The sequence below is a fragment of the Bemisia tabaci genome, chromosome 1 (genome assembly GCF_918797505.1).
Source record: "Bemisia tabaci chromosome 1, PGI_BMITA_v3".
NCBI classification, from domain to species: domain Eukaryota; kingdom Metazoa; phylum Arthropoda; class Insecta; order Hemiptera; family Aleyrodidae; genus Bemisia; species Bemisia tabaci.
The window spans coordinates 43,942,180-43,963,582 of NC_092793.1; the positions used below are offsets into that span (position 1 = coordinate 43,942,180).

Below are 21,403 nucleotides of genomic sequence, written 5' to 3' on the forward strand. Positions count from 1 at the left end.
GATTTTTCATTGTTGGAGGGCAGGGGGGATCGGTACTACACGCCTTTTTCTCACTTCCCCAGGGGTACCATGCAAGGTTTTTTCTAACGAGCTATACTCCTCAACTTTGAAATGGGGGGGGGGGGGGATTTTTCTTGACTTCTTGGGAAATACCGGTCATTATGTTTTTAGGGCATGTTTTTCTTTAGTTAATTACAGAGGTTTGTTAGTCTGTTTGACAGTCCGCTCTTCTAGGATAGGGGGGGGGGGGGGGGGGGTGAGATGTGCAATCCCACAAACTCCACGAATCTCCTCTAATTGGCTTATTGCCATTTCTCTTGGATTAGCTCTTACTATCTTAGGCTCTATTCACTTTGTAGATGGCATCGGTTCTCTCTGCCATATCACTCGCTTCGTTTTTTCGAGCCCTTTTTTTGTATTTTGTCTGTCATTTTCATCAATACAAAAGTATTAATTCAAATGCTCCTTGTTCCATTCATTCCTTCATACTCCCGTCTTGAAACAACGATTGGAGAGGAGGAAAAGGGGGGTGAAAATTCTGATATCGAGGTATCACTGTTTTAGGTCACGTCTCAGCTTTCTAAATGAATTCCAAAAGATTCAAAAAAATTTCTTGGTATTCCACGCTAGATAGTAAATTTCATGAAATTTCTTCCATCTCAAATTCTCCAATCCAACGTCCAATGATGAAGTCATGTAGAAAACTTAAAGAAACATCACATCCAGGGAGCGTGAAAAATAAAATCCAAATTCCGACCACTAATCTCCCTGAAATCACGGTTATTGCTATTATTACAGGGGGCGGGGGGAGGGGGGATACGCTGCAGGAATAAAATGGTTACAGACCTTGAATTGGAGTCTCCCGGTCGCTCGAAGGCAACCCAAGAGTTAAGAGCAGAGGTTTCAACGACGACTTTAACGTGAGACGTGTTCATGGCTCGCATGTGAAGCCACATCTCCAACGTGCACGTGTCCACCGTGCCTACAAACTTGGGACTCCATATGTGTTGCTCTTCTAACCCAATGCCGACCTCCGACCGCATCCCTTCCTCCACACTCACTCCTGTCCATGTCGCCCCCTTTTTTAGATTCTCCTTGGAGTCGTTTGCGCTGATGTAATCGCTGTCTCGCGAGAATAGAAGAAAGAAACCTAAAACAGACAAAACAGAAAATAAGGGGAATTATTATTATTATTATTATTATTATTATTATTATTTATATGCGAAGTTATCTCCAGCTTTGCTGGGTAGTTGGGATCTCTTCACGTGAGCAAACAATGCTCATTGGTAATGAGAGTAGAGTGGGTTGAGGCCGGTGTTAACTTGGCTATGAATGGCCAATTTACAGCCGACGATAAGGTTTGCAGTAACCGGGGTGAGAACTGTGTCTTAAGACGCCCACCCAGAGGTTGCTTCTCGTCGATGATGGTGGGGTAGGGGTTCTCGTCGATGATGGTGGGGTAGGGGTCTCGTCGATGATGGTGGGGTAGGGGTTCTCGTCGATGATGGTGGGGTAGGGGTTCTCGTCGATGATGGTGGGGTAGGGGTTTATTATTATTATTATTACTATTATTATTATTTATCACACCAAAAACACTTCCGTGTAAAAATGACCCGCCAAGCTAAAAATATAAATATTCGTCGCCTCAAAAGCAATGATATCAAATGAAGTAGACGCCAAGCAAATTTCCTGAATATAAATTGTAAGTTTCTCCTCCCTTCAACATTATTACCGGAAAAACGAAAATTATAGACAAAAAAAAAAATAATTTAAAAAAGGGATACAAATTTATCACCTTTTTTTGTAGTACAATTGTACAAAAAAAGGTGATAAATTTGTATCGGTTTTTTTAAATTATTTTTTTTTTTGTCTATAATTTTCGTTTTTCCGGTAATAATGTTGAAGGGAGGAGAAACTTACAATTTATATTCAGGAAATTTGCTTGGCGTCTACTTCATTTGATATCATTGCTTTTGAGGCGACGAATATTTATATTTTTAGCTTGGCGGGTCATTTTTACACGGAAGTGTTTTTGGTGTGATATCATGAAGTTTTTCGTATAAATGATCAGAAACAAATAAAAGGAGCAGAATAGTCTGATTTTTATACCTACTTTTATTTCGTTTTCAATCTAAGAGAGATTTGAAAACTTCTGCAGTGTCTGATAGGGTATAGGTATTGATGAGCACTTGAAAGGTACCTAATTAATGAAATATAATGTAATTTCTTGACATTTTTAAAGCAAATTTTTAATAAAAATATTGGCCCGAATTTTAGCATCTTCCTCGATTTGAGACCTCGTTTGGATCACCTCCAACTTTCACCTCCAACTTTCCTTAAGTGACTATCGCTGGAGGAAGTCTCGAGATTTTCGTAAGGGAGGTCCTGACGCCCCTTTAGGGAGATCTGAGGAAACTTTAAAAAAAGTGATGATTCTTTTTTCTGGCTGTAATTTTTTCACCAGGTGGGCGAGAAAAAAAAGCGTAGAAGGAAATTTTTTCTCATTGTCTTGATTCTCCTTCTTTTTCTAGAAACATTTCCATAAACTTATGCTATATTTCCCTTTAAAGAGAGACTAGCGGTCATGGATGTCCACTTTTATCCGAGCTGTCGATCATTCATCAAGTCATACTGAGCTGCTGTGTTCTTATTTCTTTTTCAAAAAAGACTTAAGAGAACTCCAGACTTGCTTCTGAAATGACTTGAGTGACACGCTTTTGGAGACGACATAATTATGCCTTCATTGTCATTTACGCACTTATTTCGTCAAAAAGGATGTGAGCGGCCTGAGGCTTTTTGCCTCATAAACCTATGTACATTCTGACAAGAAAATACGTACGTGGCTTTCGGTTAATGTTCTAGAATGGCTTAAGGGGCATTTTTTTTTAAATGAGCTAAGTCATCCGATCCTGTATTTTTATTGTTCAAGTAAGATTTACAAACTAGTTTTTTTTTTTTTTTTTTTTTTTTTTTTTTTTTTACGTGACTTGAGAGCCACGCTATTCCAAAACGACGTAATTTCTGATTGGTCCGTGGTTAAACTACCCAACACTGAATTTTCGGTTTTTTAGTGAGAAAAATTTCTGAGTAACTCATTATTCCTCCATCCTTTCCTCTCATCTCTAGGTGCCTCTCTACAAAATAAACACAAAAATTAACACATCGGATCAAACGTGGCCATACTTTTTCAGTCAAATGAAGCCAAGAAAGGATAAATAATGGATCTCAGATTCCCAACAACTGAGAAATGAGTCTTACAGGAACATACTTAAAAATAATTTCCACTGGTTAGGCCTCCAAAGAAATGAACTCCTTGAGAAAATTAGAATTTATGTATCAGGCAAAATCCAGTGATAGCATGGGTACCTGGTATTGCTAAAACAGTGATGAACTATTTGAAAGCATGCACAAGGACACTAACAAAAATTATGGACACGCATCCTTTGACATTGTGCACCTTGACCCTCAAAAAATAAAATAAAATTACCATAAAAACTAGAAAAGAAATGAATTAATGAGAAATGTTTTTAAGGCAGGGTAGAATTAAATGAAAAAATAAGTATTACCTACTTGAGTAGTCTATTCACAGATCCTGAAGTAACATAGATCAATTTTGTATGTCAAAAAAAATCATTTGATTGAGGAATTCAAATGTTTCTGAGGAGAGGGAAAGAGATCACTTTTAACTTATGCGCACCTTCACCAAACTTATTATAGCAAAGCAGATACTCAAACGAAAATGCATGTTTCAAGTCAAGGTTGACAAGGAGCTTAAAAGAAAAACTCTGTGCTCTGGAAGAGGGATAGTTGAAAAGCATGATGTCATAAATACTCACAGGAGATTGAACTCTTTCCACGCGATATTGTAGAAGATTTGAAGGATGAGAGCGTATATGGATAAGAGAATTCAGAGGCTGATGTGTTGTGTTGAAATTGACAGCTGTGGACAATCAATCCATGGTCTCCGCAAATTTTTGAATATCAAATCAGCGGAGAACCATGATTTTTGAATGAGACAGCCATTAGCTACCTATGCAAACTGACAAGGTAAATTGCTTTCTGAAAAGGCAGCTAAGAATTGGCGATCTTGGTAATTTCTTGAATATGACGCTTGATGAGAATAGCATTCAAACCATGTCCCTTTGCTGCGACGAGATGGGATTAGCGAATGTGACTCAGCAAGTACAGATTCTGGGTTCACTTTAATAACTTAGGGCCGAGATCAAACCATGCACATCTTGATTTCAAAGAAGTTTAAGCACCTAACATACCAACCCAAAGAAAAGCATCATGATAACAAAGTCCTTGATTATGCAATCAGTTCTGCGCCTGATGCTGTTAGAGCTTACTCATCGCATGTTGAGACTAATGTCAATTTTCTGATCAGCTCTGAATCAGCACCACTTAATAACACGTTAATACATGATAACAGATGGCACCATTGGCGAGTTGTGACAAAAACAATACAAGAGCTTTATAGAAACATACACTCAGCGAGCTCAACAACGCAACGCTTACTAGAATAAGACAGATTTTCATGAGCGATACGAAACACTTTCAATGCAGACAATAATGCTCATGATTTTAGAGGCCACGTTGAAAACTAATAGTAAATCATGTTCAGTATCTGGAAGACGAAGAATAATATCATCATCATAGTCACAAATCAGTTTAATACAGTGTCGAGTGCTTAACATTGACTCGATAGAACTTGCGCTTGTGGAAACCAGCTGCCAACTCGGCGAATCACAATCAAGTGAGGGTATCGTTTATAATGCTTGATAAGTTACCTGAGAGAAAGAGATATTCCTTTCCTATAAATCACATGTAGAAAGTACAGTAGGAATGAAATGATAAACCATGGGGTTTTATGGCTAGTACCTAGTTGAGATTGAGACGCGGATGTTTGGATGTGGCTACACCATCAACTTTTTCCGAAGAATAGGTAAACCACGCACTTCCGAAAATTTCCACTCAGAATTCATGATGGTATAAAGGTACATGATGATGATGAAAGTAAGTAAGAGAAAACAAAGGCTTAGTCAGGGCATAGCAACAGTATAGGTAAAGGGGTTCTAGGTGTGTAGTCTGTATCAGCTGTTTCCTCAAAGATGATTGGGATCCGGTGGAAGCTTCAAGTGCTTGAACTATGATTATTTAGGACTAAATCACATTTAGCAACATATGAACTACAGAGAAAAAGAATTAATAACTTTAAAACGATCACAATTCACACGTTTTTTGACAATAATTGACACTTGACAATGAACACCTGTGATAACAATAACAAAACCACGAATGGCCACCGCGCCGCCGCACATTGGTTCCAGAGCCCGATTTAGGCGGCATTAATTCGAAAAATTGACTTTTAATAAAAATGAAAAATGGCACCACTGGTCGATACTACATACTCTGGAGAGTATCTCGGCCAAATATCATGATGATTGGATGAGTGATAAGAAAATTATAAGCTTCGAAAGGTAAGCGCGCAGGTCGTCTTTCTGCAGTTCATACCAGTTTCCTCGATTATCACAGTGAAGTGATTTTTATATGTGAGGTTCGTCGCCATTTTCGGCACAAAAGCACAGTTTTTAAAAAGGAATCCTAAAATTGAAGGTAAGTTTAAGGTTTACCATGTTGAAATCATATCTTTAGATTAAATCTACAGCTTTAGATAAACCCTTAGACATAACGCTATTTTACGTGATTTTCACGTATTTTTCCACATAAATGGCTGAATTTAACTACTTTGTCACCCTCCGACACCTTTTAAACGGCCATTTCTAGTTACTACTAAAAAAAAACAAAAATGTGATTTTTGTACAAAATTTCGGCCCAATCCAAAAAATGTCACTAATTACCAAAAACAAAAAAAAAACAAAAAAAAAACCAGGCACCCAAAAATATGATGGCAGTACCGTTTGGATTCATCATATAAAAGGAAATGATATCAAAACGGCCCAATTTTCTCTTTCATGCCCATGCAATATACCAAACACCCCAACTTTTTTCACAAAAAAAAAAAATAAATAAATACCTATAAGGTATGATGACCTGAACACGTTTATTGGATCCATCGCTTTAAAGGAGTATGATATTAAATCGGCCCAACTTCTCTGAAATATGCCCATCTCGGATCAATAATTTTTTTGAGACCTTCCGACTCATCGCTGAGGAGACACTGATCATTACTTGACCCTTAGTATATGTCCTTGTTTAGATGTCAAAGAGTTCCTTATGAGAACTGTAATGAATTTTTTTTCTTTGAAGAGATAAAATCAAAAAATCGTCATAAAATTGAAAAAAAAATTCGAAGAAAAAAAAAGGAATGGGCCGGCCGGCCGTACATACAAGTGGTAGATAATATAGGGTGATTATCGTCTCTCTTTCACATATACATGAACAAGTATCATCGTCAAAAGGAGGATCAGTCCTTCTTGAAATCGTCATTGAAAGATAGACTGAAAGATATTCACACATGAGTGAACAACTTAACAACTTTCAAGCAATGCCATATTCTTTGTTTGTTTCTGATAGAAGGCCTTACAAACTACTGAACCTTGGCGTATTATTGCGAATATTATGTGCCTCCTACTTACAATGCTTCTTTCTTAGCAACTTCATGGATGTTGGCAAGACCGGGTCGGTCACCCATGCCAAAATGTTGGGGCATACCAATGTATCTACATTTCCCCCCTTTTTTTTACTTTCTCGCTCCCATAGGGTAGAGAGGAAGTATTGTCATCCTCCAAAAAAAAAAAAAAAAAAAAGTTGAAATTTCATCATTTCTAGACGTTTTAAGGTCCCAGGAGTAAAAATAACCATACTTGAAAAAATGTGTGTCCGTCCGTGTGGCGTCCCCCAAATCTGTCTACAGCGATATCTCAGAATCTATCTGTTCGATTTCATTCAAAATTCTCACAGAACACCATATTTATGGTCTCCTTATGCACGTCCAACGATTTTGGGGTACGCTAAAATTTGGGGGGGCTAGGGTCAAATTGGGTTAAAGGTCCATTTTCAGCAAAATCACACGGAAAGCTCATTTTGAGGGACCGTAAATTTTGAAAAATGCCTTTAATTCTTTAAAAGTGGGCATCAAGCACATCACCTGGGTCATTAATTTAAGTTCCTAAAAGATCTTTGGACTAATCTCAAAATTCAAGGGATTACGAGGCCCAAAAGTAGGGCACTTTGCTCTGCGACATCACACAAACAACTCATTTTCAAAGACTGTAAATTTGAAGAAAAATGCCTTTCATTTCTTCGAAAGTTGGCATAAGAGCACCACCTGGTTCAATAATGTAAGTTCCTATGAGGTCTTTGGACTAAACTAAAAATTGAAGGGTTACGCGTCATATAGCGAGGAGAGCACTTCGGTCACACGGAGAGCTCATGGACTGTAGATTTTGAAAAAATGCCTTTAATTCTTTGAAAGTTGGCTCAAAAGCACCATCTGAGTCATTAATTTAAGTTCCTAAAGGATTCTTGGACTAATCTCATAATTGCAGAGGGGCCGATAGGAAACGCTCAGTTCTCTGATAAATGAGTCGGAACGCTTCTAGATAATAGCAGGAAACGCTTTGAGTCAGGTGAAACCTAGGAATTCAAATGCATTATATAATGCATCATATACTATTTCCAAAATTACTCCGTAGGTATACACCAAGCAAAATTAGACAACTAATTAGGTAGGTAAGTACTTACAATATATAGTTACTATTAGTCTTCAAGCTGACGCAAGAACTGACACTTACATCTTTATTAAATACTAATATGTTTGTTGTTAATGAATTTAGAATCCCGGCAGATTCCATCTTTCGCGGTTCCTTTTTACGAGGTACTAAGCACAAATATAATATAATAATACGGCACAAATATGACTGATTTAATGCTTGTTACTTAATAAAGGACAAAGGAGGTTATAAATTGTTAGAACCCGAGGTTTGGTTTGGTTGAAGGAGATGGCGCTCTCAGCGCTCTCTATTGTTTTCGCTTTGAATTACAGGGATACGCGGTAAGGAGATGGCGCTCCTGGCGGGCGTGTGGTGAACCTTCCAGCAGGTAGATTCGCCCGCCAAATTTAAAATTTGGGAGATGCTAAGCGAAAACCGTTTAGATTTAAGGTGATTCGATGGACGCCATATTTTGTGTCAGAACGGCATGCGATATATCGCATCAATTGGTTCCATTTTTTCAGCTACTCGTCATTTTTCTCCAATTTTGAAATCGCAATTCTGTTGTCACGAGACTAAAGAATTCACCTACCAATTTTCACAAAGAAATTCAACGTAATAAAGGCGTGGTTTTTTCAGAGAGAAAACATCGCATTCGATACTAATATCGAAACTGCACTCGAATGCGATATTTTCTCTCTGAAAAAACCACGCCTTTATTACGGTGAATTTCCTTGTTAAAATTGGTGAGTGAATGCTTTAGACTCCTGACAACAGAATTGCGATTTCAAAATTGGAGAAAAATGACGAGTAGCTGAAAAATGGAAACAATTGATGCGATATATCGCATGCCGTTCTGACACAAAATATGGCGTCCATCGAATCACCTTAAGACTATTTGAACATCGAATAGTCATTCTACCCATTCAAGTAGATATTTGATGGCTTTTGACCGTGCTTAAGGAGAGATTATAATATAAAATCGTATCTGAAGTATGATGTCAATGAATCTAATGGATCCTAATGAATCGTAGAAAAGCTAAGATTTTTACGGATCGCCATCTTTGACAGGAGACTTTGTTAATCAATTACATATTTAATTGAAGATGCCTCATAAAATCAACAAGTCGAGGCCGAATATATGAATTCATCACATATCGCGAAGACATTTACAATAAAGTTCAGTGGTTTGAATAAAAATTTCATAACTATTATCCTGTGATCAAAATTCCAATCAAACTTTATGATTTTGTAAAATTGGTAGTATTTTTCTAAATATTCCAGTAAAAGTGTCTATGCCGGCGCGAAGCGCCGGCTCGAGCGAGAAAGTCCCGTGCGGTCCCCGCACCAATCCGCTAAGCGGATGGGGGGGCGAAGCCCCCCAAATGCCGGCGCGTAGCGCCGGTACGCGGCGCGAAGCGCCGCGCATAAATTGGCCGGAGGCCAATTTTTTTTGTACGTGCCGGCCGGCCCATTCCTTTTTTTTTCTTCGAATTTTTTTTTCAATTTTATGACGATTTTTTGATTTTATCTCTTCAAAGAAAAAAAATTCATTACAGTTCTCATAAGGAACTCTTTGACATCTAAACAAGGACATATACTAAGGGTCAAGTAATGATCAGTGTCTCCTCAGCGATGAGTCGGAAGGTCTCAAAAAAATTATTGATCCGAGATGGGCATATTTCAGAGAAGTTGGGCCGATTTAATATCATACTCCTTTAAAGCGATGGATCCAATAAACGTGTTCAGGTCATCATACCTTATAGGTATTTATTTATTTTTTTTTTTTGTGAAAAAAGTTGGGGTGTTTGGTATATTGCATGGGCATGAAAGAGAAAATTGGGCCGTTTTGATATCATTTCCTTTTATATGATGAATCCAAACGGTACTGCCATCATATTTTTGGGTGCCTGGTTTTTTTTTTTGTTTTTTTTTTGTTTTTGGTAATTAGTGACATTTTTTGGATTGGGCCGAAATTTTGTACAAAAATCACATTTTTGTTTTTTTGGAAGGATATCACGTATTTTTGGTATGACTTCTACGAAGTATCAGGCAAAGAGAGTTCCCATTTTAAATTTAAAAGTTGTTCCCGCGGGCGCGAGGCAGAGAGGAAACGACCCCCCCCCCCCCCCTCGAAAGCGGCCCACCTTTTTTTAAGGAATTTCGTTCAAACCGCATGTCAATAATCTGTAATCGTTCTCGAGACATCAGTAAGGAAGGATCCATATTTTTGGCACACCCTGTACGTCACAGAAAAAAAACCGCAGGTCAGTATTGAAATCGTGACAAAGTTGGGTCACTTGACGTAATGCCTAATTCTCATTGGCTACGAACGATAGAAACTACAGTAAAGCGCATTGACTTATAATGCAATCTAGGTCGCGCGGTAGGTAAGACAGCTAGCGGGGTAAATCAGGGTGAAGACGCGCCTTCCGCTTAGTGGATACATCCGGATATACGAACGAAAAGTACCCGTATCAGGCAACGGCACTGGCATGACAGGCATTTCCATTGTCTCGGTCTCGGACTTGCTGGGTGTTGCTGAGTTGCCTATCGTCCCGCCTGAAGGGACTCTAGTCTCGCCGAAATTTCCTAATGCGCAGTCTAAGCCATAGATAGTGCATAGAGAGGTTATGATAATGTTATTGTTTCGATTGGAAATTTTGAATCGGGTTTGAGCATAATAGCATTGCAATTTCAATTTCTCCTGGCCCCTGTCTCTTTTTCTATGTCATATTATTTCTGAAATTAATAACAATATAACTTCTTGAATGGTTTTCTCATTGTACACACGAAACATTTTCAATTTTATGCTGCCCCGAGGAATAATACTTCCAAATGTGACCATTCTTGATTTTGCATGAAACTTCTCTCTCTAGGTACCTTTTTCGTTGTGAGTGAGTTTTCTTTTATGATTCTCTGATTACTGAGGGCACAATGCTTGGGCACAATGTGCCTGAAACGAAAAGTTGCTACTTACTTGTTTACTATGTGCATTCCTATCCAGACATCATATGAAATCATCTTGGTACTTGCGTTAAATGTTTCCGTTCATAAGGAGATGGTATACATTAAACTTTAGTTGTGATGGCATAAATTTTCTCAACTGCATGCTGATTATTGAAACTATGTCAGTACGACAAGGCAAGACAGCCCTATCTTAACCGTGCAATATATCGCATTTCGATCTCTTATCAGACTGCTTCAAACTTTCAATAATCGGCCTGCTGCAATGAAATCCTTTTATAGCTTTCATCATTATGATTCTCCATTTGGCCATTCTGGTCAACTAGAGTCCACAAAGACACATTGACTTTAAACGCGCAACAGGGTGAAAGGGAGAGTGCCAGTTTAACTAATAATGGGTTTATTTTCAATGATAAAATTAACCAGTCTATTTACTGTCACACCTTCAAAGTGGGTGAATGTGTCAGGCAAGAACCCTGATAATCAACAACTTCAGAGCTGCTCTTAATATAGGACTTCTATGTAATGTTCCATCTCCTGTGTACAGTAGGCACAAAACCAGGATTTACATTAGAGGCATCACCTGTGTTAAGGGATACCTTTTATGTCTTACATTATTCAACATTTTTTTTTTGGATTCTTGGAACTAATGATAGAATGCAAGCTAAATTCTGCAGCTCAGTGCAGGACCTCTATCATTTACGCTGCTTATACCTAGTTATGCCTGCCAGGTCCTTTGACCATTCGAATCGCAATTTCTCCAAGCTCCAATTTCCTCATCGGTAATAACATTGCAAACGCGTGATACCGTCTCATAAAGACAGTAAGCAAAGTAAGTATTTATCAATATTTTTAGTTTTATGAGAGATGTCTCTAAAGCTATGGCATTCTGTATCTTAAGAAATGTGACCAGTTCACTCGTCATTGGAAAAGATAAACAGTAAAAGTTGATGCTTCTGCAAGCAAAAATTACAGTTACCACAACTGAAATTTCGATCTCAATAGCATGAATCTTCTGAACTGTAATGAAACAGTTTGATAACATTTCATTTTCAGGAGCCTTTAGCTGCCAATGCTGGTCATACAGAGTCAACAGCGATTGAGTTTCAGTGCGTTATCAGGGTACAACAGAGAATACCACTTTAATTTTTGGTTTTCCTTTCAATAACATTTAATTTTTATGAGTCTGTATCTGCCAATTCTGGTCATGCAGAGTCGGCTGCGATTGAGTTTAAACGCGTTATCAGGGTAAAACGGAGAGTACAATTTTGATTCTTTGTTTTACTTTCAAGGATGGAAAAAAACAGTCCATTTTCTGTCACACCTTCAGGCATGAACTTTTCAGCTAAGGACTCAAATAAATGACAATTTAGGAGCCACTTGTCATGTATGGTTCTTCTGTATTAGTCCGTCCCTTTCATACCGTAGACCGAGAACCAAAGGTTAAAGTATAAATATCACCTATATTCAAGGCTTAATTTTATATCCTATGCTATGTGATCCCTCTCATACGATTCTATCGAACGAATGAATCTGCCGGTAAGTTAATTATGTGGAGCACCATCATATCTATGCTGGGAATTGCCAGGGAGATTCTGCAACCATCTGATTAAGGTAACTCTCACATCAATACAGTGACAGGTAAAGTAAGCAGGTATTTATGAGAGATTTCTCAACTTGGGCATTCAATGCCCACTTTCCGTCAAAGAAGATGCTCTGTTGATATGCTGTTGCAGCCAAAAATATTTATCACAACTAATATTTTTAGTCGCCTCAGTCTCAATCGATAGCTTTCATTATTCTGCCAGTTCTGGCTATCCAAAGTCCACATCTAATGAGTTTTAACTCACTTTCAGGGTGTGCCAGAGAATTAATTCCTGTAAGGTGAGGTTGGGTAACTGGGCAGGAGTTCGGAGAAAAATGTCAAAATTTCAACTTCATGATTTTTTTCCCATCATTATATTGACAGTGGAGGCTACTTTTAAATTTTTTTTAGTAAGTACAACACCTTGTCTAAATGTAGGAAGAGTCAAAAGTCGAATTTCATCTTTCAATTTTTTCCCACAAATTTTCAAAAATTTCCCGTTTTTTTCACCCAGTTACCCAACGTCGTGGGGTAACTGGACTACCCCCCCTTAATTTTTGAGGGGGGCATTATTTTTAATTCTCATTGGCCAGAAGGTGATGTCCTGCTCATGAAGGTTTAAGAAAATGTCATTTGAATGTATATAAACATGTTTAAGTGGTTAAGAATGATGTCGTAACAGTTAGCGGCAAAAAAACCCTCAAATCTGAGAATTGAATAACGGTAAAAAAAAATTGTTTCCTTGTAGATAAATGCTTAGAACTTTCTGTATTACTACTTATAAAGTAGTATTGTATACCAGGACACTGTTTGGCCACTTTTAGTGAGATTAAGCATGATACATTTTTAAAAAATGAAAAAAAATTAAGCCGCAAGGCTGATCTGGGATAGAGTCAGGCGCCAAAAAGTTCCCTTAATTTTTAAGGGGGGCATTATTTGTAATTCTCATTGGCCAGAAAAGAATGTCCTTCTCATGAGGGTTTCAGAGAATTTCATTTGAATTTATATAACCATGTTTAAGTCGTTAAAAGTGATGTCGTAACAGTTAGCGGCAAAAATGTAATTAAGTAATGCTTAAGTTATGCTATAATTGACTTAAGTTAGAAGTTTAGTGTGCTGGGAACCCTGATTATTGGTCTTTGGCACTTAAAAGTCCACAATAGTCAATTAGTTTTGAAATTTTCAGAAGTAAACAAACACCGAAGCACAGCAACCTGGCAATGGGTAACTGGGCAGGTGCCACCACTGCCACCTGCCCAGTTACCTTGGGGTGGGTGCCCAGTTACCCCACAAAGGGAAAATTTTCAAGGTAACTGGGCATCAACCCTTTGCAGCCAGTATTTTCATCCAATTACGTTGTAATTACTCACGCATTACACAGATACATCATACATAAAGAAGAATTGTCAAAGTTGAATAAAATACTTGCTGGGAGTGAGATATGAGGCTCTTTTCGGGACCACCTCTGGCGTTGTTTTGAAAAAAAAGCTGTACAATTTTCGGCACTTCACCATTCACCATAAAATTTTTTTTTGAAGTTATGTTTACATGTTCTAGATGGTTTACGTCATAATGAAGGTATGCCAACAGTGAAAACAATTTTTGGACTAATCTGGTAGAAATACAGAGGGTACTGCCCAGTTACCCCACCGCCCAGTTACCCAACCTCACCTTATCCATTTTCCGTGCTAAATGAACCAGCTAATTTTCTGTCGCACTCTCATAGTGGGTAAATTTGTCAGGCGAGGACTCAGATAATCTAGAGGTCAGGCGGCACTGATGTATTATGTCGAACAGCTGCTCTGTATTATCTCCTATATGTAGTAAGCAGTGACGGCAAGTTTACGTCTCCAGGTACTGCAAATTTTAGCCAATGGGTAGAGAGGTTATCATAAAGGATAGCCTGCATTAGTTAGCAGATCAATTTTATTAAACCAATGAATTAAAGTAGTATAGAATACATACCTTCTGCAGAGGTCAATATGAAAGGTCTTTATTAGAAGAATTTTATCCCAACACAGGCAAATTAGTCGATTCAATCAACTTCTGACACAGAATCCAAGAGACTTGCTAATAATCAAATTAACGGTAATGTTTAAAGTCAAGTATCTTGGATGTTGTGACATTGAGTTGATTTCATTAACGGAGCGCTGCGTAGCTTCTTTGAGTAGACACATACGCACGACTGATTGGTGAATGCGTAAACCGCGTTTCCAATATAGAGCATTACAAGTCTATGAAAACATTGAGGCTTTATGCACCGATAGCATGATACACTGAGAAGAGACACATCAACTCCAGAGGAGTTCGGCTGCTAGCAAAATTTTAGGAGAAAGTGGAAACACAACTTCATCCCCACAAATTGAGACCCCGACAGACATCATCGTATTGAGGGAAAGGATGATTTTCTGGTGGATAGTTGTTGAATCTGATTAACGAGAAATAGTATCTAGGACTCACTAATATCATCAATTATTCATAAACAATTACTTGTAAAGATCACTAGATCCGGGCCGCTGGGAAGAAATGGCAGGTTGCGATCTGAGTAGGTACTTACTGTAACAGCACATGGTAACAGCTCATAGTAAGGGTGTGGGAATCATAAAAGGATTATATAGAAATGGATCCAGTTATCTTCGGCTACGATAAAATGGAAACACGCATCAATTAATCTATCTTCATCTTATTATTTCAATTAATCTATCTTCTTCGTATTAATTAAATATTTAAAGCCATAATAACAGTAGCATAACCTGAAATTTAACCTCTGGAGTCGGCGCTCACCATCCATCGCGCGGTTCTACAAGTTATTTTCAAATTCAAATGTGCTTGAAGAATTGAAGGACCCGCTCCTTCCACAGATTAGTCCAGATCGCTAACATCGGCGGAGGAGCGTGAGTAGTTTTGTGAGCGCCATTGGCGGGAAAATCCATGGGCATTTAAAACTAGGAACCAAAACTGAAATTTTGGCTATTTTCAGCAGATTTTCGGCGGGGGAATACTTCTTTTTCAGATTTTTGTGGGATGAAACGTTCCGAAGAATTCAAGAATTAGTTTCTCAGTAGAATTTATGTGGTTCAATATTTCCAGATTAAATAATTAAGGTGGAAATAAATAAAGAAGGAGAATTAATTAAAATACGAGTAAACAAGGCTAAAAATTATTGAAACACTATAAGGTGAGACGTTTCGAGCTGCTTCCAGCTCATTTTCAGCTGCAAAAACACATAAAAACAAGTAAAAAATTGAGTGGCGACCTGACCTCAGCCGTTATCACGTAACCACTCATAATAACGGCTGGGGTCAGGTCGCCACTCAATTTTTTACTTGTTTTTATGTGTTTTTGCAGCTGAAAATGAGCTGGTAGCAGCTCGAAACGTCCTGCCTTTAAGTGTTTCAATAATTTTTAGCCTTGTTTACCCGTATTTTAATTAATTCTCCTTCTTTATTCGTATAATCGGGCTATGTTTTTGTGCTTTATCGGTGGAAATAAACAAATCAGAGTTCATCAGTATACTGAGTAGATAACATTATTGAAAAAATTTGCAGATTATAATATATCATATTTTTGAAGTTTAAAGCCTTAGAAACCGAAAATTAAAGCAAAATCCTGCCAAAATGAGACTTTTGGTTCCTAGTTTTGAATTCCCGCCAGGCCCCCATGAGAGCAGTTAATTGCTACCAACTGTTGTAAGAATATTGAAACAGAATACTTAGCATAACAGTACTTGATAAAATCTTATTTGATCAAAAACCATTATTATACATTACTATCTATACTTTATTAAAGCTTTATAATCAGAATCAAGAGGAAATTTCTCTCGATCCGGTCAAGTTCTTTCACTACTGGTAGTGCCATCAATTTTCTAAAGTTGCCTAACCTGTAAGCAAAATTACTCACGCTTCTGAAGCATTGGCTAGATTGGATGTTAGCGATCTGGACTAATCTGTGGCTCCTTCTTTCAATAAATTCTCCTTTCGACGCCCATATAAGTCCGCAAACTTTCCGAAAGGCACATCCTGGGAGTCTACAGATTTGAATCATACCTAGTTTAATGGATTTTATGCTACCCTTACCTCCACAGCCCTAGGGACCGATCGACATTCAAATCGTCAGAAAACGGGTTAATTATTAAATTGTTCTTCTTTATACGCCATCTATTTCAAATTTCCAAAAAATCATATTTAGTTTATGTGACGCTGATTCAAAATATCTATACTTGTATGGGGTTTTTTTCTACGGTATAGCTGTAATGTCAGTGAACTAAACACGATGGTCAATCCCGCGGCCGACCGTTTCGCGGGCCCCGTATCTGCTCTCTGCTCATCAACAATTCCATCAGTGTCAGCTTTTGGGGTCCATGTCGTCAAAAACGATCGTCAAGTTTTGGGGTCCAAAATTTGTCGTTAAAGTTTAATAACTTTTTTAATATTTAACTAAACTTAAAAAGGGTGGGCATTACGAGTAGAGCTGAGCATACTCTACCCAAATATTATAGGGTTTTTGGGGTTTACTCTCCGACTTAATTAGTAGGAGAGCTTAATGGACCGCAAACCGTGCAGAAAAGCCCGGTCGCGTTGTTTCGTGTAAAACTAGTTAGGCAGCAGCCACCCGTCTTTTTTTTTTTTTTTTTTTTTTTTTTTTTTTTTTTTTTTTTTTTGGGTCGTCATTTTTTAGAGGGAGTTTTTTAGGATTGGGCCGGGGTGGCTACCGCCACCTAGAATCCTAGGCATGGTGTAGATACAAATATCTTTTGCCAGTTTTTGCCGGTTTTTTAAATACAGCCTTTTAAAGGTCGCCCGCTCGGTTCTCATGAGAATTGTATATATCACATTACGGGTTGGTGATACCGTTCTACCTTTCTAGCAATGATATAAAACTATTTTTTTCTTTGATATTCACTTAGAGAAGAGTCTATTCACTTGGTTTTTCAAAACAATCATGGCAAATACAATTTTTTAGGGGCCGCGAAACACTGATTAGACGTTTAATGTTGGTGCTAAAAATGATCTAATACTCCCTTAGTGGCTGAAAATAACTACTTTGTCACCCTCCGACACCTTTTAAACGGCCATTTCTAGTTACTACTAATCCTAGGCATGATGTAGATACAAATATCTTTTGCCAGTTGTTGCCGGTTTTTTAAATACAGCCTTTTAAAGGTCGCCCGCTCGGTTCTCATGAGAACTGGCTATATCACATTACGGGTTGGTGATACCGTTCTACCTTTCTAGCAATGATATAAAACTATTTTTTTCTTTGATATTCACTTAGAGAGGAGGCTATTCACTTGGTTTTTCAAAACAATCATGGCAAATAAAATTTCAAAAAAAAAAAAAAAAAAAATCGCTAAAATTATCGATTCATAGTAAATTATTGTGTAGTGTTTCCTTTTTGTTGATTATTATAGGTACCTATGCCCGGAAGTAAGGGCTTTTCCATTTTATTATTCAGCAAAGACTTCATTTCTTTTTCTTATCATGATTTCTTTGTTCTTTCTTGTTGTTACCGGTTTGAGAGCCTCCAACCAGACATCAAAAGTTCAAAACTCCTAATTAATTCAATAAAATAACAAAAACAGTAATAAAATCACAAAAGCTGCGACTTTTACCTACTTTTTTTGGCATACCATTGTCTGAATCTATAAAATGTGATCATTACCCGCAAGAATATTCACCTCCTCTCGTAGCCAGTGAAATTTTTCTTTCAATGTAATTTTTTGTGACTTATTTTGATTGCTAAATGTGTTCATGATGTTAATTATTCATCAAATTTATATGCGATTTAGTTGTTGTACATTTTAATATACATGAATTTTAAATTTGAATATATTTCTTGAATTTCGGACGAAAACTGACTCTTGCTCTTCTTGATTATCCGTAGGTACTTCAAAAAAAAAAATACAAAATACATTACAACCTCTTTAATTTAAAAAAACAACGGACCAGTGTCCGACACGTTCAATGCCTTTTCTCCCTGTCCAATAGTATTATTAGGACGATTTTTACTTTATTTTCATCCTGCCATTTCTTATACCTCAAAATTATGGAAGTAGATTCCGAAAACAGATCGTGTCAATTGCATGCAGGTATACTTCGTTCAGTTACTCAACGTGGCAACCCCCCCTCCCCCTCCCTCCCTTCTCAAATAATCATCCAAAAATGAAGAATAGTAAAATCATTGGTCGTTTTGGATGATTAATCATTAAATTAGTCAAATGTATTATAGCTCAAGCTCCAAGCCAAATTGTCAAATAATTATTCCGGTATTTGAGCGTGAATTTGCTATTTTTCGCAAATTTACCATGTTTTAGTTAACGATGGAGTAAAACTGACTTCAGATTCGTGATCAGCGACCCAAAAAACATATAAAAACATGTATTGCATGCCAACAAAGGTGATACTCTAATTAATGCCGCCTAGATCTGGCTCTGGAACCAATGTGCGCCGTGCCGTAATGGCATGCGAACTCTAGCGTCAGAAATAACTTACGACCCGGGAACTTATGAAAGAAGCCGCTAAACTTTAATATATTCCGAATAAATTCCCAAATTGTTCTTTTATTGACACTGAATGAGTTTATTCAAGTGTTTTTGTTTTGGTTTGATAAAAAAAGCGCGCTAACAATGAGAATCGGCAGCTATAACCAGGCCAGGAGTTCTAGAAAACGAAGGAAGTCTGGTAGCGTTTTATAATCTTTAAAACGTCATATCTCCGTGAATAATAAGTTTTGAAACATCAGACACCAAAAATTGTGACCTTTGAATCTTGAAGAATCATCATGCCAAATTTCAACATGATCCTTTGAGTGGTTTTTTTGCTACGGGGTGATAAAAGTTAAAAAGCAGCGAAAATCGGCAATTAACGAAGGAAGTCCGGTGGCGTTTTATAATCTTTAAAACGTCATATCTCCGTTAATAATAAGTTTTGAAACATCAGACACCAAAAGGTATGGCCTTTGAATCGTGAGGAATCATCATGCCAAATTTAAACATGATCCTTTGAGTAGTTTTTTTGCTACGGGGTGATAAAAGTTAAAAAGCAGCGAAAATCGGCAATTCCTAATATTTTCTGTAATGTATACCGTCGGCCGACGGTTATCGGGTTATCGCCCCGCGTGTGTGTGGTTGCTGCAGAGTCGTTTGAAGGCGTTTTCCGCTCTTACTCTGGGAGGTTTTATTTGGTTGTTCTCCTTATATTTATATGTTTAGCTTGGCGGGGAGATCTACCGATCTCCGTGATATGCGAAGTTATCTCCAGCTTTGCTGGGTAGTTGGGCTCTCTTCACGTGAGCAAACAATGCTCATTGGTAGAGAGAGTAGAGTGGGTTGAGGCCGGTGTTAACTTGGCTATGAATGGCCAATTTACAGCCGACGATAAGGTTTGCAGTAACCGGGGTGAGAACTGTGTCCTAAGACGCCCACCCAGAGGTTGCTTCTCGTCGATGATGGTGGGGTAGGGGTTTAGGTTGTGGGGGAACAAATGAGTATGGATTCTTTGGTTAAGGTTTTCAACTTAAGACTTTCCTCAGTATCCTAGCAGTTCCGAGGATTGCTGCTTTCTGAGCTGTGACAAGAGAGTGCTTCCCAGGGATTTCTTCCTTAAATTTCTTCCATTCTTTCGAGACTGCTCCCGTCGCGCCGATTACGAAGGGTATGACTTTCGTGTCCGTTTTCCACATTCTACTTATCTCGATTTCTAAGTCTTTATACTTGAGTCTTTTTTCGGCTTCCTTCAATGATATGTTCCTATCCGCTGGGATTGACACGTCGATAAGCAAGCAAGTTTGCCCCCTTTTTCGCAGTATGATGTCAGGCCTGTTGTTCGGAACCGTCCTATCAGTTCTGACAGGAACATTCCATATGATAGTTGTTTGTCCATCATCCGTTGCTGTGATAGCTTTTGGCTTGTGCTCGTACCAGTTTGTTTCGACTGCTATATTGTTCTCTTTGCACAGGTTATGATGGAGATGGGTGCACACTCTGTCATGCCGTTCTATGTAGTCCTTTTTGGCAAGGATCGGGCACGCCGATATTATGTGATCTATAGTTTCCTCGTGCTGATGGCAAATTCTGCACTTACTGTCTCGGGCTCTGCCGTGTATTTTCCGATCTCGGTACCTAGTGTTAAGAGCCTGGTCTTGGGCTGCTGCAATTAGGCTTAATTATTATTATTATTATTATTATTATTATTATTATTATTATTATTATTATATTATTATTATTTATTATTATTATTATTATTATTATATTATTATTATTATTATTATTATTATTATTATTATTATTATTATTATTATTATTATATTATTATTATTATTATTATTATTATTATTATTATAGTATTATTATTATTATTATTATATTATGATTATATTATTATTATTATTATGATTATTATTCATTATTATGATTATTATTATTAGTATTATTATTATGATTATTATATTATTATTAACTATTATTATTGATTATATTATTATTATATTATTATTATTATTATTATTATTATTATTATTATTATTATTATTATTATTATATTATTATTATTATGATTATTATTATTATTATTATTAGTATTATTATTATTATTATTATTATTATTATTATTATTATTATTATTATTATTATTATTATTATTATTTATTATTATTATATTATTATTATTATTATTATATTATTATTATTATTATTATTATTATTATTATTATTATTATTATTATTATTATTATTATTATTTATTATTATATTATTATTATTATTATTATTATTATTATTATTATTTATATGCGAAGTTATCTCCAGCTTTGCTGGGTAGTTGGGCTCTCTTCACGTGAGCAAACAATGCTCATTGGTAGAGAGAGTAGAGTGGGTTGAGGCCGGTGTTAACTTGGCTATGAATGGCCAATTTACAGCCGACGATAAGGTTTGCAGTAACCGGGGTGAGAACTGTGTCCTAAGACGCCCACCCAGAGGTTGCTTCTCGTCGATGATGGTGGGGTAGGGGTTTAGGTTGTGGGGGAACAAATGAGTATGGATTCTTTGGTTAAGGTTTTCAACTTAAGACTTTCCTCAGTATCCTAGCAGTTCCGAGGATTGCTGCTTTCTGAGCTGTGACAAGAGAGTGCTTCCCAGGGATTTCTTCCTTAAATTTCTTCCATTCTTTCGAGACTGCTC

At 37.2% G+C, this 21,403-nt stretch overlaps 1 protein-coding gene and 1 long non-coding RNA gene across 9 annotated transcripts in view; one reads left to right on the forward strand and one right to left on the reverse strand.

Moving 5' to 3' along the window:
- Alk (Anaplastic lymphoma kinase) overlaps positions 1–21,403 on the reverse strand; it is a 374,422-nt gene that overhangs the window by 322,503 nt on the left and 30,516 nt on the right. For 7 of the 8 annotated variants that reach the window (XM_072301305.1, XM_072301308.1, XM_072301306.1 and 4 more), the window contains exon 2: positions 847–1,150. In XM_072301305.1, the coding sequence (XP_072157406.1) occupies positions 847–1,150 (304 nt within the window). Of the gene's footprint in view, positions 1–846; positions 1,151–4,881; positions 5,274–21,403 lie in introns of those variants that run through there. The other variant, XM_072301309.1, reaches the window with a different exon arrangement.
- The window catches only part of LOC140224767 (uncharacterized), a 45,300-nt gene continuing 29,363 nt past the window's right edge, over positions 5,467–21,403 (forward strand). The window contains exon 1 of the long non-coding RNA XR_011900012.1: positions 5,467–5,616. This is a non-coding gene — a long non-coding RNA (uncharacterized lncRNA). The remainder of the gene's footprint in view (positions 5,617–21,403) is intronic.